Source organism: Zootoca vivipara, chromosome 4 (assembly GCF_963506605.1).
Source record: "Zootoca vivipara chromosome 4, rZooViv1.1, whole genome shotgun sequence".
NCBI lineage: Eukaryota > Metazoa > Chordata > Lepidosauria > Squamata > Lacertidae > Zootoca > Zootoca vivipara.
In genome coordinates this window covers 91,438,627-91,462,140 of record NC_083279.1, presented here as the reverse complement: position 1 = coordinate 91,462,140, position 23,514 = coordinate 91,438,627, and the positions used below count along the sequence as shown (strand labels likewise).

At 44.0% G+C, this 23,514-nt stretch overlaps 1 protein-coding gene across 8 annotated transcripts in view; it reads right to left on the bottom strand.

Annotated features, from left to right (window-relative positions):
* The window catches only part of DLG2 (discs large MAGUK scaffold protein 2), an 863,264-nt gene that overhangs the window by 49,641 nt on the left and 790,109 nt on the right, over nt 1–23,514 (bottom strand). For all 8 annotated transcript variants that reach the window (XM_060273906.1, XM_035114518.2, XM_060273902.1 and 5 more), the window contains one exon: nt 819–995. In XM_060273906.1, coding sequence (XP_060129889.1) covers nt 819–995 — 177 coding nt within the window. The remainder of the gene's footprint in view (nt 1–818; nt 996–23,514) is intronic.

The window sequence follows — 23,514 nt, the reverse complement described above, 5'->3', positions numbered from 1 at the left end:
TAATTCTCTACTCATGCACACACAGAGAGAGCCAATAGTTACAGGTAGGTAGCCGTGTTGGTCTGCCATAGTTGAAACAAAATTAAACAAATTCCTTCCACTAGCACCTTAGGATGGACAATAAAGAAGGCTGATCGCCGAAGAATTGATGCTTTTGAATTATGGTGCTGGAGGAGACTCTTGAGAGTCCCATGGACTGCAAGAAGATCAAACCTATCCATTCTGAAGGAAATCAGCCCCGAGTGCTCACTGGAAGGACAGATCCTGAAGCTGAGGCTCCAATACTTTGGCCACCTCATGAGAAGAGAAGACTCCCTGGAAAAGACCCTGATGTTGGGAAAGATTGAGGGCACTAGGGAAAGGGGACGACAGAGGATGAGATGGTTGGACAGTGTTCTCGAAGCTATGAACATGAGTTTGACCAAACTGCGGGAGGCAGTGGAAGGCAGGAGTGCCTGGCGTGCTATGGTCCATGGGGTCACGAAGAGTCGGACACGACTAAACGACTAAACAACAAAGCACCTTAGAGACCACCTAAGTTTGTTATTGTATGAGCTTTCGTGTGCGTGCACACTTCTTCAGATACACTGAAACAGAAGTCACCAGGTGCACTCATGGTAATTTACAATGGAAAACAGTTCAAGAAAAGCAATTAGCAAAGGAAAAAGGAACCTTACACCTGACCGTGCTCAATTGTTTTCTCTTGCCTTTTGTTGAATTGTTGGAATACTCTTGTTAGTCTTGCTTGGGATACATTTAATAAAATAAAAATAAAATAAATGAAGATGGGGGAAGCAATCACACACAATATATATTACCTCCTTTTGCTGGGGATAACTCCCATCTCTTCGCTGTCTCCCTCCAGCATCGCTCGTCTCGCCTGCCACCATTCGTCATCAGATGCGTTGATAACGTGCAGAATGTCCCCATACTTGAAGCTGAGTCCTTGGCTGGGGAGGCCGCTGTCCTTGCTTTTGTCATAGTCAAACATGGCTCTGGCAGGGGAAGAGAAAGACACAAACAGGAGCTGATTGTATCGATCATGACAGCCCTTAACCAGCCACCTCCTCCTTTATTCAGTGACCTTACATTAATGGCATTTTTAAGCCGGGAACTTTCAGGGGAGATTCGTCTTAAGCTGTCGGAGGGGAAAGCTACGTTTCCACCCCATCTGGGAAAGCTGTGCGTATACACGAGAAAGACCTTTAAAAAACAGCAGCATCTGCATGTAAAGGAAGCTCTGCTTTTTGTTACTCGATGCCATCTTCAGATCTCTCATAACACACACACATACACATATATACAGAGTTGATATTGTTCTTCTTAAAGTTATAATATTAGAGGAATTTTACTGTATAGGGAAGTTTTTTAAATGCTAAATGTTTCATTATGTTATTATATATGGGACCGCCTCTCCTGGTATGCCCCGCGGAGGACCTTAAGGTCCACAAACAAAAATATTCTGGAGATCCCTAGCCATAAGGTGGCTAGATTGGCCTCAACTAGGGCCAGGGCCTTTTCAGTATTGGCCCCAACTTGGTGGAACACTCTCTTACAGGAGACCAGGGCCCTGCGAGATTTTTCATCTTTCCGCAGGGCCTGCAAGACAGAGCTGTTCCGCCTGGCCTTTGGGTTGGATTCAGTCTGACCCCTGTGTTTTCCTTCCTCATGGTTTGGATTTATGGACTACTTAAAATGAGGCTGCATTTTAAATTTTAATATTGTATTTTAATCTGTATTTTATTTAATTGTTTTCTTTTATGTCTTATTGTAATTTTATTGGTGTTAGCCGCCCTGAGCCCGCTTTGGACTGGGGGGGCGGGGTATAAATAAACATTTATTATTATTCTTATTATATATGTTGGAAGCTGCCCAGAGTGGCTGGGGCAACCCAGTAAGATGGGTGGGGTATAAATAGTAAAATTATTATTATGGACTGGGATGTCTCTATTTTCATCGGAGAAATGTTGGAGGGTATATAGCTCAGTCATATGGGTTGTTTGGCTTTTTTCCCATCTAGTTGTCTCTTCAGTGGGGTGCTGATTATTCTCTGTCTGTCTGTCTGTCTGTCTGTCTGTCTGTCTGTCTCTCTCTCTCTCTCTCACACACACACACAGCACAAAGCATAGCACAGCTCTGCAGGTTTGCAACATCGAGAGGTGGCTCCCAGAAGGTTTGTGTTCATGTGTGTGGGTTGGTGCCTTCATCTCTCCTCATCAGAACAAAAGGCCTGAATGTCTTTGCAGCAAAGCAATTTTTATGCAAATAAATTATGCAAAATTAGTCACCCCGTCCGCTGTCATTCAGTCACACAGAGCTCTTGTGGCATCATTAAGGGCAGAGAAAAAACACAGCGGGCTACTCAGTGCTAATGAAACCAACGTTTGCAAAATGGTCATTATCGCAGCCATTGTTGCTTCGTGGCTTATGGCATTTGTAAGAGAAATTTTTTTAAAGCTGTGAGAACATCCATCTAGGATCAGATTAGTCAAGGAAGGAAAATGCTGTTTTGGGGGTGTCTTTTCTGAACAAAACTATGCTTCTGAATTCTGCCTCTTTTTTAAAAAAGAGACAGGCAGAAGTGTTACATGGCCCAGCTGAGTGGCACAGCCTATATCCCATTCACAATGCCATGATAACAAAAAGGGCTTTAAAGAAAAACACTTCAGGAATTGTTAAATCAGCATGAGTCAAGAGTTCTTCATGTTTATATGTGCTTTGGACCAGGCATAGGCAAACGCGGCCTTCCAGATGTTTTGGGACTACAACTCCCATGATCCCTAGCTAACAGGACCAGTGGTCAGGGATGATGGGAATTGTAGTTCCAAAACATCTGGAGGGCCGAGTTTGCCTATGCCTGCTTTGGACTGTTTATCTTAATCCCCTAGCTCCAAAATGGAAGAGTAGCCTGTAGCTTACTGGACTTCCAGAAATCTGAAACTGGATGACGGTACCTTCCAGAGAATCTGGAAGACATGGTGAAGGGCCACAGCTCAATGGTAGAGCATCTGTTTTGCATGCGGATGATCCGAGCTTCAATCCCCAGCATCTTCCGAGGTAGGGCTGGAAAGACCCATATCTAAAACTCGGGAGCACCGCTGCAAGTCAGTGCAGACATTACTGAACAGCCTTTTCTTGCTAAGGAAGGTGTTCTGGACCCCTGGTCATTTTAGTTGCTCTTTTCAGGACTGTCCCCCTATTAAGAAACACTTATCTATCAAGTCAATAGGAGGACATAAGACCATAGAAAATAGCAAGTCGTGTTCTGGAAGTGGCTTTTCATATAGGTTTCTCTCCCAGGCTGACTGGAGATTGAATCTGGGACTATTTGTAAAAGTATGTGCTCTGAAGCTACATCCATTTCCTAAATGAACAGGTCATCTGGAAGCAACCTGTGAATGCAGGTGGGGCCTTGAACATCTAGACCAGGCTTCCTCAAACTTGGCCCTCCAGATGTTTTGAGACTACATCCCTGACCACTGGTCCTGCTAGCTAGGGATCATGGGAGTTGTAGGCCAAAAACATCTGGAGGGCTGAGTTTGAGGAAGCTTGATCGAGACAGCCCTTCTTGGAGACGCCAGGGATCAAACCTGTGGCCTTTCACATTCAAAAGTGGGTGGAGTCAGAGCAATAAGTGGGTGGAGTTTGCTGCACTGTGGCAAGCGCACCCAGGGAAAGGATTTTTAGTCTTTTTATAATGTGCCTTATCAATCTGCCATTATGCGTAATGTGCCTTAAATCATATATTTTCTGTGTCCCTTGCTGCCTTGCCGTGATACTAATGCTTGGAACATATATTTAGTTGTGTTTGTGGTTTGCGATTTGAAAAGGGGAATGGTTTGAATGTTCTGGGCAGCAGTCTCAAGACAAGATAAGAGAAAGTACAACAGGATGCCAGGATGTTTGATAGGAAAGGGGAACCTGGAAAGGGGATTTTTTAAAAAATCTGTTAAAAATACCATGGCACTTGGGCAGTTCCATATATGGGGTTTGTGACTGAGATGTTAAGCTTTGCAAGAAGTAGTCATGAGTAAAACTTATAAGGAAACAGGAAGAGCTGTGACCACACTGATTGGTTAATATTTTACTGCAATATATGAATATGTAATGCCAAATGCTACCTGGAAAAGTATATAAACTCTGGGCACTATTGTTCGGGGTCCAGAATTTTGGAGAATACTCCCTGGGCCTATTGCTGCCAACAATAAAACTTACTTTCTATTTCTCCACAACCGCGTCTGTGATCCTTGAGAAACCACTGAACTATGGTCCCCAGGTTCCACGCTACAGCACTACAGAGTTGCATTGATCTCTCTGGGTGTCTGACAGTCTCTCTGCCTCCCCATCCTTCTCCTTGGCACTCCCATCTCTGCGGGTCTCATGGGCAAAAGTCCCCCCCCAGATGTGCAAGGTATTCTCCAATGGTTGCTGCACCATAGACTTCTACAAGGGCATTTCAGACCTGGCTGTTTGTTAATTTTCTAGTTATAGGTAGGTAGCCGTGTTGGTCTGACGCAGTCAAAAAAAAATCCTTCCAGTAGCACCTTAGAGACCAACTAAGTTTGCCATAGGCATGAGCTTTCGTGTGCATGCACACTTCTTTAGATACACTGAAACAGAAGTCACCAGACCCTATGTATAGTCAGAGGGTGGGGAGGGGTATTACTCAGAAGGGTGGTGGGAATGGGTGATTGGCTGATAGGAGTGGTAAACCTGTTGATGACAATTTTTCTGGTTCTCCTACTGGTTTCTCTGTCTTGTGATTCCTGATGTCAGATTTATGTCCATTTATCCTTTGGCGTAGAATAAATCTGACATCAGGAATCACAAGACAGAGAAACCAGTAGGAGAACACTTCAATCTCCCAGGACATTCTATAAAAGATCTCAAAGAAGCTGTTTTATTACAGAAATTTTCCAGAAACAGACTGGAAAGAGAAGTTGCTGAATTGCAACTCATTACCAAGCTTAAAACCATGGAGAGACCTGGTCTGAATAAAGACACTGGATTCTTATCTCATTATACATGATAAAGCAGGCATCCCCAAACTGCGGCCCTCCAGATGTTTTGGCCTACAACTCCCATGATCCCTAGCTAATAGGACCAGTGGTTGGGGAAAATGGGAACTGTAGTCCAAAACACCTGGAGGGCCGAAGTTTGGGGATGCCTGTGATAAAGCTTTCTTTAGCACCCCTTGCCTTTTCCTGCAAGGCCAATTGCAGTCATTAACAGTTGTTAACAGTCATCAACAGGTTTACCACTCCTACCAGCCAATCACCCATTCCCACCACCCTTCTGAATAATACCCCTCCCCACCCTCTGACTATACATAAGGGTCTGCTGACTTCTGTTTCAGTGTATCTGAAGAAGTGTGCATGCACACGAAAGCTCATACCTATGGCAAACTTAGTTGGTCTCTAAGGTGCTACTGGAAGGATATTTTTGTTGTTCATTTTCTATCCCACTCAGTCAGAACTGAGCACCGTACGCCAAACGAGGTCTCTCAATCATACTCAGCAAAGGCTTTATTTCGCCATGATTGGCTTTACGGCTGATGAATACGGATGGCAACATCTGGCACTGACTTTTGCACATGGGTTGGGGATATTATATGCACAGCTAATTAAAGGAAGATTAGAGATTCAAAGCAGGCGAACTACTGAACAAATGTTTCAAGTGATTGAAACGTTCCGTTCCCATCATGAGCGGCGAAGACTGATTAGAGAGAAATAAAAGGTTCATTAAAGAGAAAAACGGAGGGAAGAAGCATAGCTGAAAGGATCTTACACAAGAGGAATGGGTATAAGTTCTGCCTGAAACATTAGAAATTCTCTAATTAGAGCATACAGGGCTAGATGGACCAATAATCCAACATATGTTAGCACGATTTATCAACAAATGAGGCCTATGAAAGAGGCTAGTGGTGACTGTTTAAAGTGGTATTTTTTTTAAAGTGTTATGGTTCCCTCTTCATTCAAAACTGTTTCATTATGTATACTGCAGAAGCTTTCTCGGGAAATTGGTATACAGGCTTGGTTAAATGAATATATGAATCACTTCCCACAAGAAAAAAGCTCGCAACCATTTCCAAGAAGAAGAAGATACAGTAATGAAAATACATAACCATGTTAAAAACGCAGAGTAAAAACAATTGCTCACTGGTGCTGCCCAACCAACCTAGGATTATTATTTTTTTAAAAAAGTTTTCTTAGTGTCAAAACCATGACACTACGAGGTCTGGAGGGCAGCAACACGAGAACAGGGCCTTCTTTGCAGTGGCTCCCCTTCTATGGAATGCTCTCCCTAGGGAAGTTCGCCTGGCACCTTCATTATACACCTTTAGGCGCCAGGCAAAAACGTTCCTTTTTAACCAGGCCTTTGGTTGAGCTTATTGACATCCAACACTCTTTTAGAATGTGGCTTTTGGGGTGGTGGTTATTGGGTTATTGCTTTTGGTTTGATTTTATATGTTGTGGTCTTGTTGTGAACCACTCTGAGACCTTTGGGCAGTGTATAAGCTGAATTATTATTATTAATAATATGTAATAATAATAATAATAATAATGACAAGGTTGGTTCCAGGCATGTGTCCCCTGGACTGAAGACAAGAACCATTGCCCTCCTTCTTATTGGTTTCAAAAGAACAGCATTTCATCATGTGGCATCATTCTGCTCCTGCCCTTGGGCCATAGAGAGGTATGGAAAGAAAGAAAGAAAGAAAGAAAGAAAGAAAGAAAGAAAGAAAGAAAGAAAGAAAGAAGACTTCCAGAAGCTAGAACTCTTGATATGACTAGATACATGAAAAATTCCATTGGCACTCAGCAGCTGAGTTTGCTATTAGATAGAGTAACATGGCCAACCTTGAGTCCTGGGCTTGTAATCAAAATAGCAAACTTGTCCAATTAGTGAAAGGAACCTTTCCCCATCTCCCCCCACTCATATGTACCCCATATCTTTTAGGGTGCCCCCCCCAATCTTCTGGAGAAGATTTGGGTAGTGGGGTATGCGCAGGGGGCAGCATTCTGTACAACATTTATCCGATGAAAATAGTGACACCCTATTCCTTATCCTCTGACATGTCTCTGATGAAAATAGGAACATCCTAACTAAAAGCTGGTCATTCCAGTGTCAAATAAAAACCCGGGATGGCTTCTGTAAATCTGGGACTGTCCCTGGAAAATAGGGGCACTTGGGAAGGTCTGTGGAAGGAGGGAAAAAAACTTCCCACTGCACAAGCATAAATCCTTGGACTAATAGAATGAAAGCATTGGACAACTGTACTTGGTTTGTATTCACAGAGCAAACAGGAAAAGGAGGCAGAAAAAAGCTACTTTTGTGCTTGCCCCTTGTTGCCAGGCATGTCAGAAATCAGCTGAGTTTGGAAATGTAAAATGTAAATCTCTACTGGAAATGAGTGCTTTCCTCAGAGTCTGGCTGCAAGGTAGAGATATTAAGTAAGAACCACCCAGCAACAGCTGCTGATTGTCAGCACAGTGGTTAAAAATAAGTGTATATTTAGATTCCCAGTCCTTTTTTAGGCAAGAAGGGAAAGGAATGATAATCATAAAACAACATCTTCCCCAACCTCTTACATTTTGAGAACTTAGTACTCAATGTCCATAAAAAAGAGAGGTTTTCCACTTGATTTAGAAGAACACAAAAGATTGAAGATCCCTACATCCTGGGCAACTTTAATCATTTATATCACAATGGCTTCCTTGTGGAAGGTCAACATTTTGAAGAAGAAAAAATAGAGACATGTGTGAAATCATTAAGCATGCCAATACTTGCAACTGGCCAAAAGGGTTAACTTATATAAAACATGTGCTGAGGTCAGCTCTCATTTGGAAAGCCAGCTTCTTATAATTTATTCTGAATGTGATTGTTTGTGTCCAGAACTGCATAATTTTGCAATATAAATAATAATAATAATAATAATAATAATAATAATAATAATAATAATAAGGTCCTGGCGTGCTATGGTCCATGGGGTCACGAAGAGTCGGACACGACTAAATGACTAAACAACAAAAACAACAACAACTAATAATAATAATAATAATACCGATAGAACGTCAGACATTAAAAACTTCCCTAAACAGGGTTGCCTTCAGATGTCTTCTAAAAGTCAGATAGTTGTTTATTTCCTTGACATCTTATGGGAGGGTGTTCCACAGGGCGGGCGCCACCACCGAGAAGGCCCTCTGCCTAGTGTATGCCAACTGTTTAAAATGTCAACCACCTAATATGGAGCCCCATATGGAAAGCCACTATCTGGGGGGAACACACAACACTGTGGTGTCAGGACACCGAGTAAGTTGTCTCGCGTGTAACGGGGTAGCAAGAAGAATTTAAATGTGTGATTGTTATTTGTGGCTACAGACAAGCTATTTAGATTGAGAGGCCATGTTTATTAAGGAACCATGGAACTAGCCATGGTCCTGAAACCCATGGCTGAAGATAGGGATGTAAGAAAACTACCATTGGAAGATAGGAAGTTGCTTTATGCTGAGATAGACTGTTGATTCATCTAGTTCAGTACTGGCTGCACTGATGGGGAGAGATTTTTTGCTAGTCCTACCTGGAGATGCCAAGGATGGAGAATGGGGCGCCCTGCATACAAAACAGATGCTTCAACACTGAGCCCTGCTGGGTCAGATGAAATCCAGCATGCTGCTTATAGATTTCTAAAATATCAAGCATTTCAGAAATGCTTTTAAATACTGTAAATAAGTAAACAAGCAAACAAACCCACCAGAAGGACATGAAAGTGACAGTCCTCTCTTGCTTCTTTTCATGGCTGGTAGCCACTGAAAGTCTTATCCCTCCATAGACTTGTCTAATCCCAACCAACTTTGAAGATGCCCAACTTGGTGGCCATTCCCTCTTCTTGTGGTAGTGTATTCCACAATTTAACAATGCATTGCGTGAAAATGCATTATGCATCACAAGTTGATATCAGGGGCTGGAATGAGGAGGAAGGGTGGGAGCCGCTGCCGCCCCTTCCCCTGAACCTTCTTAAGGGCACAAGGACAGTATTGATTTAGAACAGTGGTTTGCATAGGGGCATCATCCAGAGGGGAAAAGCTGGGAGATACTGGGTGAGGAACAGCCAGAACAGGAAACACTAGGAGAGAGACAGCTGGCAGATTCACTGTCCTAGGACAGCATTCCTGAACCTCCCCCTTTGCCTAGAACTAGAGGAACTTGAAGGGTGATAGAACAGAAAGTGAAATGGCAACAAGCTCAGATTACCCGACGTAGGAGTGACGTAGATTAATGGGGATGGAGGGGGTGAGCCTTGACTGGGAACAACGCCATATTTTTAGAGAGATACACATTCCTTTGTCTCTCGCTGTGGTTATTAAAGCCTGACAGTTGTTGGGAACCATGAGTGGAGAGAGTTGCTCTCAGGTTGTCCTTCAGGGCTTCCCATGGGCACCTGGTTGGCCACTGTGAGAAAACGATGCTGGTCTAGGTGGGCTTTTGGGCTGATTCAGCTAAGACTCTTCATATATGCATGGTTCCTCTGACTGTGTGAAAGCAGGAAGCAGAAATACTTTACTGGAACACCTCCAAAGGTTCTGAGCCTACAACTCCCAGTTGTTAATGCACCACTGATGATGTTTCAATCTGACTAATGGATGGAGTCCATTCAGTTGAACGAGGCCTTTGTGACTAAAGCTTTTACACACCTTGTCATATTCTGAATTAGGTTTGCTGGCCTCAGGCCTCACAGAATGTAAGATCCCCCCCGACTTTCCCACAGAACTTTTAAGACCGATTCAAGCACTACCAATATCCTTTTATCTCGACAAAGTTGACAGAATTGATATGAGGAAAGTGTGGCTGGGCTGCAAACCGTCACAGTAAAGTGGATAAAATGAGAGTTCAGCAACCTCTTGCACGTTTCAAGCACGCAGGTGAGTCAAATAAATAAGCTTTATTCTGCCTGCATGCCCTCCGGGGAGTCATGTATCTTTCTAAAAGGACTTTTAGTATCTCTTATTCAGTAATTGGCAGCATTGAGCTTTATGCCTTAGAATGGAGCAGCTCATTTATACAGATAGCTAGGCATGCTCTGCCAAACAGCAGGATCTGAAGACACCTTTCTCATCTTTGGGGGCTGGAGGGTTTGCCATAGGAAGACCAACTTAAAAGAGAACAGCCTGGGCAGCATCACTGCAGGTGGTATGAAGTTTTCCCCATAGCTCTTCAAATCCAAACTCTTCTTCTTCTTCTTCTTCTTCTTCTTCTTCTTCTTCTTCTTCTTCTTCTTCTTCTTCTTCTTCTTCTTCTCCTCCTCCTCCTCCTCCTCCTCCTCCTCCTCCTCCTCCTCCTCCTCCTCCTCCTCCTCCCCTCCTCCTCCTCCTCCTCCTCCTCCTCCTCCTCCTCCTCCTCCTCCTCCTCCTTCCATTATCACCATTAGTGAAACAGTACCACCAATTGGCATTGCATAGATTCCCACCCAAATGAACAATTTGCAATCCTACTCAGAGTAGACCTACTGAAATGAATGAATTAACCCTAAAACGGATTAATTTAATGTATTTATATCTTGCCTTCCTCCATGGGTGGGACTCTAGCTGGGTCACAACCTATTAAAACATCCTTACAAAAAACAAAGCAACGAAAGCAAGGTAGCGTGTTTATTAATATCCTGCCAGGCCCTGACACTTGGTCAAGATGCTGGGCCCCGGTATACCAACTGGTGCTGCTGAATTGATGGATCATTTGGGGCAGTCTGAGTTATAGTTAGGACCAAGGCTGCTGTTCCACATGGGGGGGGGGGGTCCTGACATATACCTCAATTGCCACTGGGTTGGCAGATCCAACTGTCCTTCCTTGTCAATGTCAGAGCTAAGGCTGCTATTCAGGGCAGGTGCCCAGACAATTTCATCCATCCATTCCATTTACAGCACAATCCTATTTGAGCGTCTACACAAAAGGAGGTCCCATTGGGTTCAATGGTACTTACACCCAAGTAACCATAATAATAATAATTGTAATAATTTTATTATTTGTACCCTGTCCATCTTACTGGGTTGCCCCAGCCACTCTGGGCGGCTTCCAACACATATAAAACCAGGGCTGCCTTCAGATACATTTTAGGACTGCATCCCTAGTTTATATACCTGTCTTCTCCAACCTGGCACCCTCCAGATGTTCTGGCCTACTGTATTTATCAGCCTGAGCAAGCATGGCCAGTGATGAGGGATGATGGGAGTTGTAGTCCAAAACATCTGGAAGGAACCAGGTTTATTTATTTATTGTTTATTGCGTTTTTACTCCACCTTTTTTCTCTAAGGAGTTTGCTGTAATCCTCACAACAAACCCTCGAGGTAGGCTAGGTCATCCAGAGAACTTCATGGCTGGGTGGGGAATTGGACCCTGATCTCCCAGATCCTGTCTGACACTCTAGCCACTACACCACACTTGGAGAGAGGCTGCGATATAATACGATACGATACGATACTATACTATACAATATGATACTACATATACTATACTATAGCAGTGCTATAGGTTGGTCAAAGTGATGGGAGCAGCTTATGCAGCCCACAGAAAACAGATCTCATATATTGCGAAGGATGGCAGTTCCATTTAAGCAAAGTTCAGTGGCTTATACCCAACCGATCTAACAAGGAATGCTTGCATTTCTTGAAAGAACATGACAGGGGTTCTGGAAGCGCAACACAATGTCTTCTTTGGCGATCACTCGTGGCCGAGTAAGATTGTCTTCCATAAACATGGTTTTAACAATGGGTTCCGTAAGTGACTGTGGAGGCCAGTTCTGGATCCATACGTCTTTCCACAGTGGGGACATTGGTTTCCGGACGGGAGTTGATCACGGTGTGGATTTGCCAAGCGTGCCTTCCTCTTAGCACGTTTCTCCCTTGCGTTCTGAGTTCGAGTGTCTTCAAAGCCCACGACACCTTTGCAACACAACTATGCACTCCTGAAGCTGGCTTGTTTTCTCAGTGGAGAAGCACCCCCCCTCCTTCTGACAGATACACCATCTGCTTAATGAATTATAAACCACTCCCACCATGCAGCTGCACAAGATTTCCAACACAACATTCTTTAGAAATGTAGCTGAATGTACTCTAGAGAGCTTCTTAGAATAAGCCACTGGTTCCTAATCCAGTAGTGGAATAATAGGATTTCACCCAAACAGCTGGATTAATTTCATGACACTCCTTAAATAATTCATTCCCCTCTCTGGAAAAGATTTCAGCATTCACGCAGTCCATTTCCCAAAAGGAAACCACCCCACAAAAAGATCCCGCAGAATTCCCAGTCCTTTCTGTTAAATTTTCCAAGAAATGTCTCATTTAACACTTCAGTTAACTCCCTGCTCTTCCAACATATACACAGAATCTGAGAAAGCTATGCCTGCAAGTTAACCCTGCAATCCCATATCCACTGTCTAGGAAGCAGATGCCGCTCAACACAGTAGGGCAGGCATGTCAAACCTGCGGCCCTCCAGATGTTTTGGACTACAATTCCCATCTTCCCCAACCACTGGTCCTGCTAGCTAGGGATCATGGGAGTTGTAGGCCAAAACATCTGGAGGGCCGCAGGTTTGACATGCCTGCAGTAGGGCTTAGGGAACCTCGCAACTAAACTTCCCTGACAGATGGGGGAATGGGGGAATATGTCAATTTCAGTTTGTCTCCGTTTTTCTCCCCCCCACAACTCCTAATATTAAATTCAGTTCTCTGCATTTCCATATCAGGTTGCAATTAAAAGAGAGAGATCCCTGTGAAAATTCACCAACACCTTAGTGTGAATTTCTCCTAAAGCACACATTTTGCAAAAGAAGTTTCCCAAATATAATGCATTTCTATATCTCAATGGTCAACAACATATGGATATGTATGCACCATCTCTCTCTCTCTCTCTCCCCCCCCAATTACTTGGCTGGTGGACTGCATTGCAAAATTCAGACAAATGTGCATTTCAAAGACGACTGAGTTTTGGTTCACGTGTGATTAGGTATGTTCACCTTTAAACGTGAACTGGATTGAATTTCTCCTCCATCCCTCCTAAGAGATGGCTATCCATGCCCTGCTTACCACCAGGTAAAAATGGATTGTACTCTAGATTTTCATTATGGCTTTTCTAGTTTTGGTTGTACAAGCACATAGCATTTAAGGTGACTTAATGCAGGTTTAGGGACCCAGGTGGCCCTGTGGTTAAACCACTGAGCCTAGAGCTTGCTGATCAGAAGATCGCCGGTTCGAATCCCTGTGACGGGGTGAGCTCCCGTTGCTTGGTCCCAGCTCCTGCCAACCTAGCAGTTCGAAAGCACGTCAAAATGCAAGTAGATAAATAGGAACCACTACAGCGGGAAGGTAAACGGCGTTTCCATGTGCTGCTCTGGTTTGCCAGAAGCGGCTTTGTCATGCTGGCCACATGACCTGGAAGCTATACGCCGGCTCCCTCGGCCAATAATGTGAGATGAGCACGCAAACCCAGAGTCGGTCACGACTGGACCTAATGGTCAGGGGTCCCTTTACCTTTACCTTTAATGCAGGTTTAGAGCTTGGTGGAACTGGGGTGAGGAGAGAGGAATGGTGGAACAATGCTAATGTACACATTGAAATGCAGAAGATCATGTGCGGAAGAGGAGGAAGGAACTACTGAGAGCACCAGACTGAACCACACAAACTATAAAGTTGAAGCAGATGAAAAACAGCAACATAAAACTGTAGCCCTGATGCAAAGAATCGGCCGAGTGTCCTACTTACTGGAATTCTAAAGCAACAAGGACCAAGCATGTAATCAACATCTGAAGGAAAGGCATGGGGATTAGAAACAAATGCAAATATTGCTAGGGAATCTATTTATTATTCAGCTCATTTTACAACCCACTCTATTCCTCAGGCTGAGGAAGCTCAGACTGGGGGAATTATATAAAGTCCACTCAAATGTAAAGACAAACAGGCTCCTGAAATAACCTCAGCTACTGAAATGTTTAAGAAGCTGAAACCATACACCACGGCAGAGCGTTTTCTTTGAGTGCAGAAGATCCCAGGTAGGTCTGGGAAATGGCCCCACTGGAAAAAGAGTCACTGCCTGTCTTGTGTAGACTAGGGGTGGCCAGTGCAGCCAATGGTAAGAAATGATGGGAGTGGCATTTCAACAACATCTGGAGGGTCTGCATTCCTGCTGCAGACCATACTGATTTCTATTCATTTATTATACACAGCCCAATGAGGCGACAACAAGAACCCACCGACAACATAGGAATCGATATGGCTAACTTGACCTAACAACACCCACGCACCCATTCAAACAAAACTCACTGACGTCAACCAATCATGCCCTGAGGCCCCCAACCTCTCTCACCCCCAATGAAATTTGCCTTTTTTTCCATGGCTGCTGCACACAGAGGTGATGCTTTCACTGGGCTGCCCACAACAACCCCCTAGACCAGGCATCCCCAAACTGCGGACCTCCAGATGTTTTGGCCTACAACTCCCATGATCCCTAGCTAACAGGACCAGTGGCCAGGGATGATGGGAATTGTAGTCCAAAACATCTGGAGGGCCAAAGTTTGGGGATGCCTGCCCTAGGCACTGCATGTCAGTGCCAGCCACTGCTAGCTTAGATTCCCCTGATCTGAGGAAGGGGGGGGTGGGAAAACAAAGACTTCAACCCCCCCCCCCTCACCATGTCTCTCCATGTAACATGTGAAATTTCCCAACATATTTAGGAAAGTAATATAGGAAGTTGCTTTATACTGAGTCTGACCATTGGTTCATCTGGCCCAGAGCTGTCCACAATGACTCTTGGTGACTCTCCAGGATTTCAGACTTGGTCTTTCCCAGCCCTACCTGGAGATGCTAGGGATCGAATCTGGGTCCTCTTGAATGCCAAGCAGATATAATAATAGCATTGTAGAGTTGGAAAGGACCCCAAGGGTCATCTAGTACAGCCCCCTGCAATGCAGGAATCTCAGCTAAAGCATCCACGACGGATGGCCATGCAATCTCTGCTTATAAACCTCCAAGGAAGGCGAGTTCATCACCTTCCGAGGTGGTTCTATCAACTTCGCTAAGTCAAGTAGACATTGTCCGCTGAGATCTGCTGTAGAAAATCTAAGGACTTCATGTAGACTATCTACGCCCACCTGAAAAAGTTTTCTGCAGTTTTATCTGGAATAATCCACATGGAATCCAACCTGAGCTGACTCTGAGAGACTGAATAAATCATGATGTAGGATTTACCGAGTTTCCTTCTCAGTCTGGGGCATATTCATTTGGGTGTAGGAGGACTGAATAAAACCTTTTGATTTACTGCAGTGCACTGTGGTTTGCTAGACAAGAGTGGCTCGGTTCCTTGGAGGGAAGCCATGACAGTTAAAACTAAAACTAAAATGATTTCTTTCCTTTCTTTTTTCTTTTTAACTCCCACAAGTGCTTGGCTATAGCAGTTTTGTGGCTGTTTAGAATCATGACACCTGCAGTATGTGGCCAGGAAGGGAAGAAAAATATGAGTAGGTGATATTATTTATCAGGGTGGGAGGTTTTGGAACCAATTGCCAAGTATTGTTCTAGCCCACTGATAGGGTCCATGAAGCCCATAAACTGAATGTGGGGCAGGGGGTTCAGGGGATGGGAGATGATTGCAAAGTAGGCAGAACATAAACACAGGCAGGATCATTTGCTGAAAGGTTTTTTTTTTAAAAAAAAATTGTATTCAGGGTTAATTAAGAGAAATGTTAAGCGATCAATCCTTTTAGTTTTTGCCGATTACATTTTGTATAAAAACACTGTTCCCAAAGCCAAAGGGCATAATTTCTTGGTTTGCACTTGGCATGTGTTCTTTTTGGTGCCACTGAAGAACAGTGACAGCAGTATGAACTTAAATGGGTAATGCCAAGGGAAATGGTGGTGGGCATAGCTGCCAAGTTTTCCCTTTTCTCGCGAGGAAGCCTATTCAGCATAAGGGAAAATCCCTTAAAAAAGGGATAACTTGGCAGCTATGGCTCCCAGATCCTTCTGCCCAGGAGCTCTGGCAGCTTCCTGTTTCTGAAACTACAGAGACAATAGATTGGATCCAAAGATTCCCTTTCTTTTGACAACCTCCTTCCCCAAACCCATAGGAAACTTCCTAGCATTGAATCAGACCATCGGTCCATCATGCTCAGTATTGTCTACACTGACTGGCAGCAGCTCTCCAGGGTTTCAGATAGGAGTCCCAGCCCTATTTGGAGATGCTGCGGATTGAACTTGTGACCTTCTTCATGCAAAGGAGGCGCTCTACCATTGAGCTGCTTAATGCTAATTTTCTTCTAACGGCCATCTTCTTGCAAGAAAAGGAGTCTTTCTGTGATAGGAAGACTCATTTCATTCAAAGAAGGGAACCTTTGGAATCTTACTCGGTTTGCATTTTCAGCCAGCCCCTGTAGCTACGTTCTGGATCTTAGCAAGTGAAAGCTGATGTGCAGAAAGGAGTCAGTTTTGCTTTTCTCAGCAGGAAGAGGAAGGAATGAGACCAATCTCTGGTCAGTTGGAAACCGTAATTGCTGCAGCATCCCCAAGGAAGAATATTGATGCATAGCACATGGAGCCCAAAACAGCCCTTAATGGATACCCCAAGCTCATGACGAGGGCTTATTTGCAGAATAAATGCCTCAATAAACACAAATTGTTCAACAGAGGCAGATCTCCATTATGTCCAGGCTTGTACTGTTTGGAGGAAATGGGCTTTCAGGTAATTAACACTGTATGTTTCTTGTTTTGATTCTAGGAAGAGGAGACGAGAGAGATTTGGGGGAGAGGGCAATGAATGATGGTCTTGGTGATCCATTAGGAGTAAAAGGCTATGTTATGAGAACTGGGGAAATGGTAACGCTGATCAAATGAAAATACTCGGCAAACATCCAGTTAAGGTAAAAAGCCATTTCTTGGCTGGAAGCGGAGTCAGCCAACCAGAGGAGGCAAAACAAGAGAAAGGACTGTAAAGGTAAAAGGACCCCTGGCCGTTAGGTCCAGTCGCGAATGACTCTGGGGTTGCGGTGCTCATCTCGCGTTATTGGCCGAGGGAGCCGGCGTACAGCTTCCGGGTCATGTGGCTAGCATGACTAAGCTGCTTCTGGCGAACCAGAGCAGAGGGAAAACTCCCTCAGAATGACACAGCCAATTAGAGTGTGTATTACCTTGCAAAAGCTGGTTGCTAAGCAACACCTCCAACTACCACTACTGCTAGTAGTAGTAATAATAATAATAAAAGAATCTACGCTGTCTTTCATTTCAAGAAGAAATATCAAGGTGGTTCACAAGCAAATAAAAGCCAACAGCAAAATAACAGGGGGGGGGGAATCCAATCTTTCTTTCTTTCTTTCTTTCTTTTGTAACATCTTTATTGAAAGTTCAAAAAGTACAGAACTATATGTACACCAAACATGGTGAGACACAAACTAAAAAGAGAAAGAGAGAAAGAGAAACAGAAGCCATGCAGAAAAGAAAACAAAGGGAGGGAGGGGAAAAACCCAAAACTGTATATTTTACAAGGTTGTTATTGTACTTCACCAGATCTTAATCTATTACAAAATAAAAACAATTCCTTCCAGTAGCACCTTAAAGGTAAAGGCGTAAAGGGACCCCTGACCATTAGGTCCAGTCGTGATCGACTCTGGAGTTGCGGTGATCATCTCTCGTTATTGGCAGAGGGAGCCGGCGTACAGTTCAGACAGAACCTACCAATGAAACAAACCATGTACCCCCCCCCCACCAGGAGAACACTATGCTGGACTAGGTGGGCCACTGGCCTGATCCAGCAGGCTCTTTTCTGGACTTCTGTAGAGCAGAACATCAACATCTGGGGTGGAATTCTGAAGAGATGGATGCTCATGGGATCTCTGCTAAACACCAGAGTCATATGAAGTTCCTGTTGGTCAGCCTGTCCTCCCTGGTCAATCACATGAAACGTCTAGAGTTCAGTTATCCACACGATTGCATGGCAGGCGAATGAGGGTGGAAGATCTAACGAAGTTTGGCACTGGCTTGCCAGCTCCCCCGTGCTGTTTCCTACTTCTGAGAAATCTTCTGTCACATTGTGACCTTGGAGAGCTCAGGGATCAAAAACTCAGAAGCCTCTCGGACCATGTTATTCAAAATCTATTATGTCTCCCAATAGCTAGAAGCAACAGTCCGACAGTAAACAAACAACTCATCAGCCGGCAATTCAACATCAGCTCCTATCTAATTATCTTGCTGCGGACTTACATGAACCCCATTGCTACCATTTCACAGAACCATAGAGTCTTAGAGCTGGACCCTTCTGGCCCTCCTAGGGCAAGTGACTGTTCAGAATCTCCCTGCAAAATTACTTTAAAATGATAGCCTTGATGGTCATTAGCCACATAGCAACCTAACTAAAATCTGAAGAATCTGTGCATGCACACGAAAGCTCATACCAATGACAAACTTAGCTGGTCTCCAAGGTGCTGCTGTTAGGAATTTTTTTATTTTGTTTCAACTACGTTAGACCAACACGGCTACCTACCTGTAACTAACTAAAATGAACTTTCCAAAACCATATGTGAACCGAATCACAGCTATCCTTCGAAATTCACACTTGATGAAATGGTTCCCCAGGCAGAGAACATGTACAAAATGTGTATATTAGAGGAAAGCAGGCAAATACTGATGGCAGGAACATTTGTGGATGCACTGCATTAGGGAAAATGACATAGAAAAATGAGTGCATTAGAAAAATGCACCAAATCAATTCACAAACTGACACAGAAATATTGTGAATTGAACGTAAGATCGAAGACACACGAAACTCAGAGGAATGGATCCACCCCCCCCTTAAGGGGACACACCAGCATTGTCTGTTTCATAGAATTGTAGCATTGGAAGGAACCATGAGGGTCATCTAGTCCAACCCCCTGCAACACAGGAATTGTTTGCCCAATATGGTGCTCGAACTCACACCCCTGAGATTAAAAGTCTCCTGCTTTGCCAACTGAGCTATCCTAGCCATACTAGGCATATGGCTCTATCTGCAGGAAGCATTGGGTGGCTGAGGCAGGAGACGGTTGCTCAGACCTCTGCTGTGTGGGGTGTGGGTCTGCCTCCAGACCAAAGGATGGAGCAGAACACCACGGTATGAGTACTCTGTACAGTACTGTAGGAAGGTAATACCCAAGAACCTGAGCCCAGTTTTGTCTCTGGTCCCAACCACCACCGGCATGCAGCCCCTGGGAGGCTGCTCCCATAGGATCATGGCCATTTCCCCTTGGGCAACCCCAGAAGTTGGACATGGGGGCAATAGGCCTCTCCCACTGATGCATTCCAGCAACTGGAATTCACAGGCATTCTGCCTCATACAGTCATCATGACTAGGAGCCGCTGATTTTTATTCAGAAGGAAGAGACACACTCCTTTTACTCAGAATGCATCTCCATGGGACTTGGAGCACAAAGGTGCTGCTCTCAAGATGCTGTTGGACTCCAAATCCCATCAGCCCCAGTGAACATGGGTGGAGTTGACAGGGGATATAGTTCAGAAATCAGCCCTGAGTGCTCACTGGAAGGACAGATCGTGAAGCTGAGGCTCCAATACTTTGGCCACCTCATGAGAAGAGAAGAATCCTTGGAAAAGACCCTGATGTTGGGAAAGATTGAGGGCACTAGGAGAAGGGGACGACAGAGGACGAGATGGTTGGACAGTGTTCTCGAAGCTACGAACATGAGTTTGACCAAACTGCGGGAGGCAGTGGAAGACAGGAGTGCCTGGCGTGCTCTGGCCCATGGGGTCACGAAGAGTCGGACACGACTAAACAACTAAACAACAACAACATAGTTCAGAAACATCTGGTAAGCCAAAGGTTCCCCAGTACTATTATCCCCTTACCCCCTTATTATCTATTTATTTTGAAGATTTGTACCCCTGTTTTCATTTTGGAATGAATTAAAAACACAGCTTTTCAATGCTTTTCTATGTATTTATCTGTAAAATTGGCATTTTGCATGCCCCTTTTATATTATATACATATTTATGTGCACTTTTTACACACCACCATGCTGCAAAATTTGGAGAAGTGCGTAATCCAACTGTAAGCACATCTGGGAGCGTTGGGAAAGGCTGGGTCGCTGGAAGTAAGTGTGCTGAACAAGTTCATCTCCCATCTGTACTGACACAGCCTGCCCTGTATACATGCTAAGCTTAATTTGCTACTCTCAGGTGTGCTGCCCCAGTAAGTAAGATTCAGCAGCCAGCTTAGTTGGCTTCTCTGTACATGGAATTGTGTTGAGGATGGTCGTGGTGCTAGTAGCCATTCCAGTCCTGCATTCATGCACCCTGGGATGCACCAGTGGGATAGCCACCACTACTTTGTGAAGGATAGAGGGGCAGAGAATCATAGAATCATAGAATTGTACAGTTGGAAGAGACCACAAGATAGATGCTGTATAAGTTATGCTGTAACTGCCGCAAGAGTGTTAATTGCAAAAAACTGGAAAACTGCTTCCGTCCCAACAAAAGAAGATTGGCAAAAGAAACTCTATAATTATTATATTCTGGTCACAAAATATGAAGAAGTTAAAGGAATGAAAGAGGATGATTCAAAAAATAATTGGAAAGCATTTATAGATTATATGCAAACCAAGGTAGATAATCTAAGCCTTACCTCCAATGTTTAAAGGTTCTATCTTCTTCTTTCTCTCTTTAGAAATATAATGGGTTAATTGTAGCAGGATAAGAGAGATTGAGCTAGGAAATTTGATAGATGAGAAAAATGATATGAATTTATTGTAAATATTGAAATAAGGTATGTATATTAAGAATAAAAAGGAAGATAAAGGGGATTAGTTCAGGCCAGGTTGTGAAGTCGCGGGGGAAGGGGGTGGAAGGGGGTGGGTGGGTGGGTGGGAAAATAAGACAATTGCAACATTGTTATGGTTGTAATTTGTTTTTACTTCATTGTTGATCTTCATTGATTGTATTTGTTGTGATATAAAATAAAGTTTGTTTTAATATTAAAAAAAAAAGTAAGATTCAGCAGCCAGCTTAGTTGGCTTCTCTGTACATGGAATTGTGTTGAGGATGGTCGTGGTGCTAGTAGCCATTCCAGTCCTGCATTCATGCACCCTGGGATGCACCAGTGGGATAGCCACCACTACTTTGTGAAGGATAGACGGGCAGAGAATCATAGAATCATAGAATTGTACAGTTGGAAGAGACCACAAGGGCCATCCGGTCCAACCCCCTGCCGAGCAGGAAACACCATCAAAGCATTCTTGACATATGCCTGTCAAGCCTCTGCTTAAAGACGTCCAAAGAAGGAGACTCTACCACACTCCTTGGTAGCAAATTCCACTGCCGAACAGCTCTTACTGTCAGGAAGTTCTTCCTAATGTTTAGGTGGAATCTTCTTTCTTGTAGTTTGAATCCATTGCTCCGTGTCCGCTTCTCTGGAGCAGAGATGCGAACAGCCCGTGAAAATGACAGAAAGAAGCCTTAAGTAGATCCAAGGCAGGACAATGGAACCTCCAGGGAGTGGCTGAATTCGCTGCCTGGATATTGTGCCTTCATTATGAGCTTGGCAGCAACCCCGCCTCCCATGATAATGTCTATCACCTTGCTGAGTTTTTATTTTATATATTTATTAATCCTCCCTGTCACCCTTTTGCAGCCGTTGGCACTGACGGAAACTTCAGAAAAGCTGTTGGGAAAACTACACCCCGCTAACAAATGGAACATAAAAGAACGAGATGTGCTGTTTTGATGAAACGTTTTCCACCACTGACAATTTAGCCCCTTTGTTCTCTCTTGCCGGTGCTGCCGACTGCGTCCTAAGTGCATATTTAAAAGCAGGCCATCTGAAAACCCAGCTGTGCATTAGGCTCTTTAAATCTTTCAGGAACTTTGTGGCCGCAGCTACTGCCTTTTCACATTCTCCTCCTTCGGTTTGATTACTTTTATCCTTGCTGACGCTTCCCATCTGCAGGAGCCAGCAACTCACAAAGAAAACAACCCCACCAGGGTACCAGGAAGCGGACAGCATTTCCACTAAAAGGCTATTAATTTGAATGTCCTCCTTGCTTGGAACACAAGTCCCTTGTGTGCTTCATCCCACCCCACTTCCACCACCTCCAGTTGCTGTTTCAGTATTTTAGAAGACAGGAGAACAAAAGAAGCAGCGCCCATTATTTCTAAAGCAAGGCTGTTATTATTATTATTATTGAAATGTCTAAGCCCCAGAGTTCAAGCTTGTACAGGTCAACTGCTTAAGGTTGTTCAACATGCACAGACCTGGAAGAAAGTTCCACTGAATTGCAGTGGGACTTGCTTCTGGGTAAACATGTGCAAGATTTCTCTGTGGGATTCCGAACCACAGGCATAGCCGATGTGGTGCCCTCCAGAAGTTGATGGACTACAACTCCCATAATCTCTGGCCACACTGGCAAGGGCTGATGGGAGTTGTAGTCCAGCAACAACTGCATTTGTAACAATGAACGCGTCTCATAGCACTGAATTAGATGGAACCTGACCCTTTATAAGCCAACATCATACGTCCAGTCTCCTAAAAATACCGTGGAACATATAAAGCTTGAATGAAAAGGCCTCTGCAGCTTTGAGATTTCAAACTACGCCCACAACGTATTTGGATGGGAGATATACCAAAATACCTGCAAACCACCTTTTGTGTATCTGCGCGCAGGAACAAGTGTAAAAAATTGTCCATCATGTTCTGAATGAGACCTCTGGGTATAGGGTGGTATATAAATTCAATTGATGATGATGATGATGATGATAATGTATAATTATCCTAGGGATTGGTTTCTCAAATGAATTTCCCAGAGAGTTTTTTTCCCTTGAATAACTGGAAGAAGATAGGTATTTGTTGATGGATGGAGAGGAATACAGTATATTTAAGGTTTCTACATTTGCCCTAGCAACCTGATGGATCTGACAAAATTTCATTGCACAACATGTGGTCTTCTGCGCTGAGGACCACATAGGCTAAAATGTACTTCTATCTTGTTTGTATTTCTGTGAAGGCAAATAACCATTTCAATGCCAAGTGGGGACAAGCTTATATTCACAGATACTTGCATCTTATGCGTAACCTGTTATATACACGTCTCCCAGTACCCGGCTAATTCTCTCCAAACCCATGTGAGGTGTGTGTAACACAATGCTTCTTGCTGTGATGTTTCCCATGACCATTCTTTGGGGCCCCGGGACATTATATTTACTTACTTTCTGTCATTTGGCTTTCTATAATTCAATTCCCTGCTTTTCAATCAGTAAGATTCCCAGAGCGGCTCATTGGGCAATTAAAAATGTGCAAACAATAGGGCTGAAAACAAACAGCGCAAATGCAGTCCAACAGCACAGAAGACAAAAATAAAACAAAGAGGAACTGAGCAGTGTGAGAAGAGAATAAAACTGAGCAAAGGGGGGGGGACGGACCTGTGAGCTTCCAGAAGGCTTTGTTTTCCCCAGAGATCTCCATTGCATCCCCCCCAAAAATCTGTGGGGAGAGGGC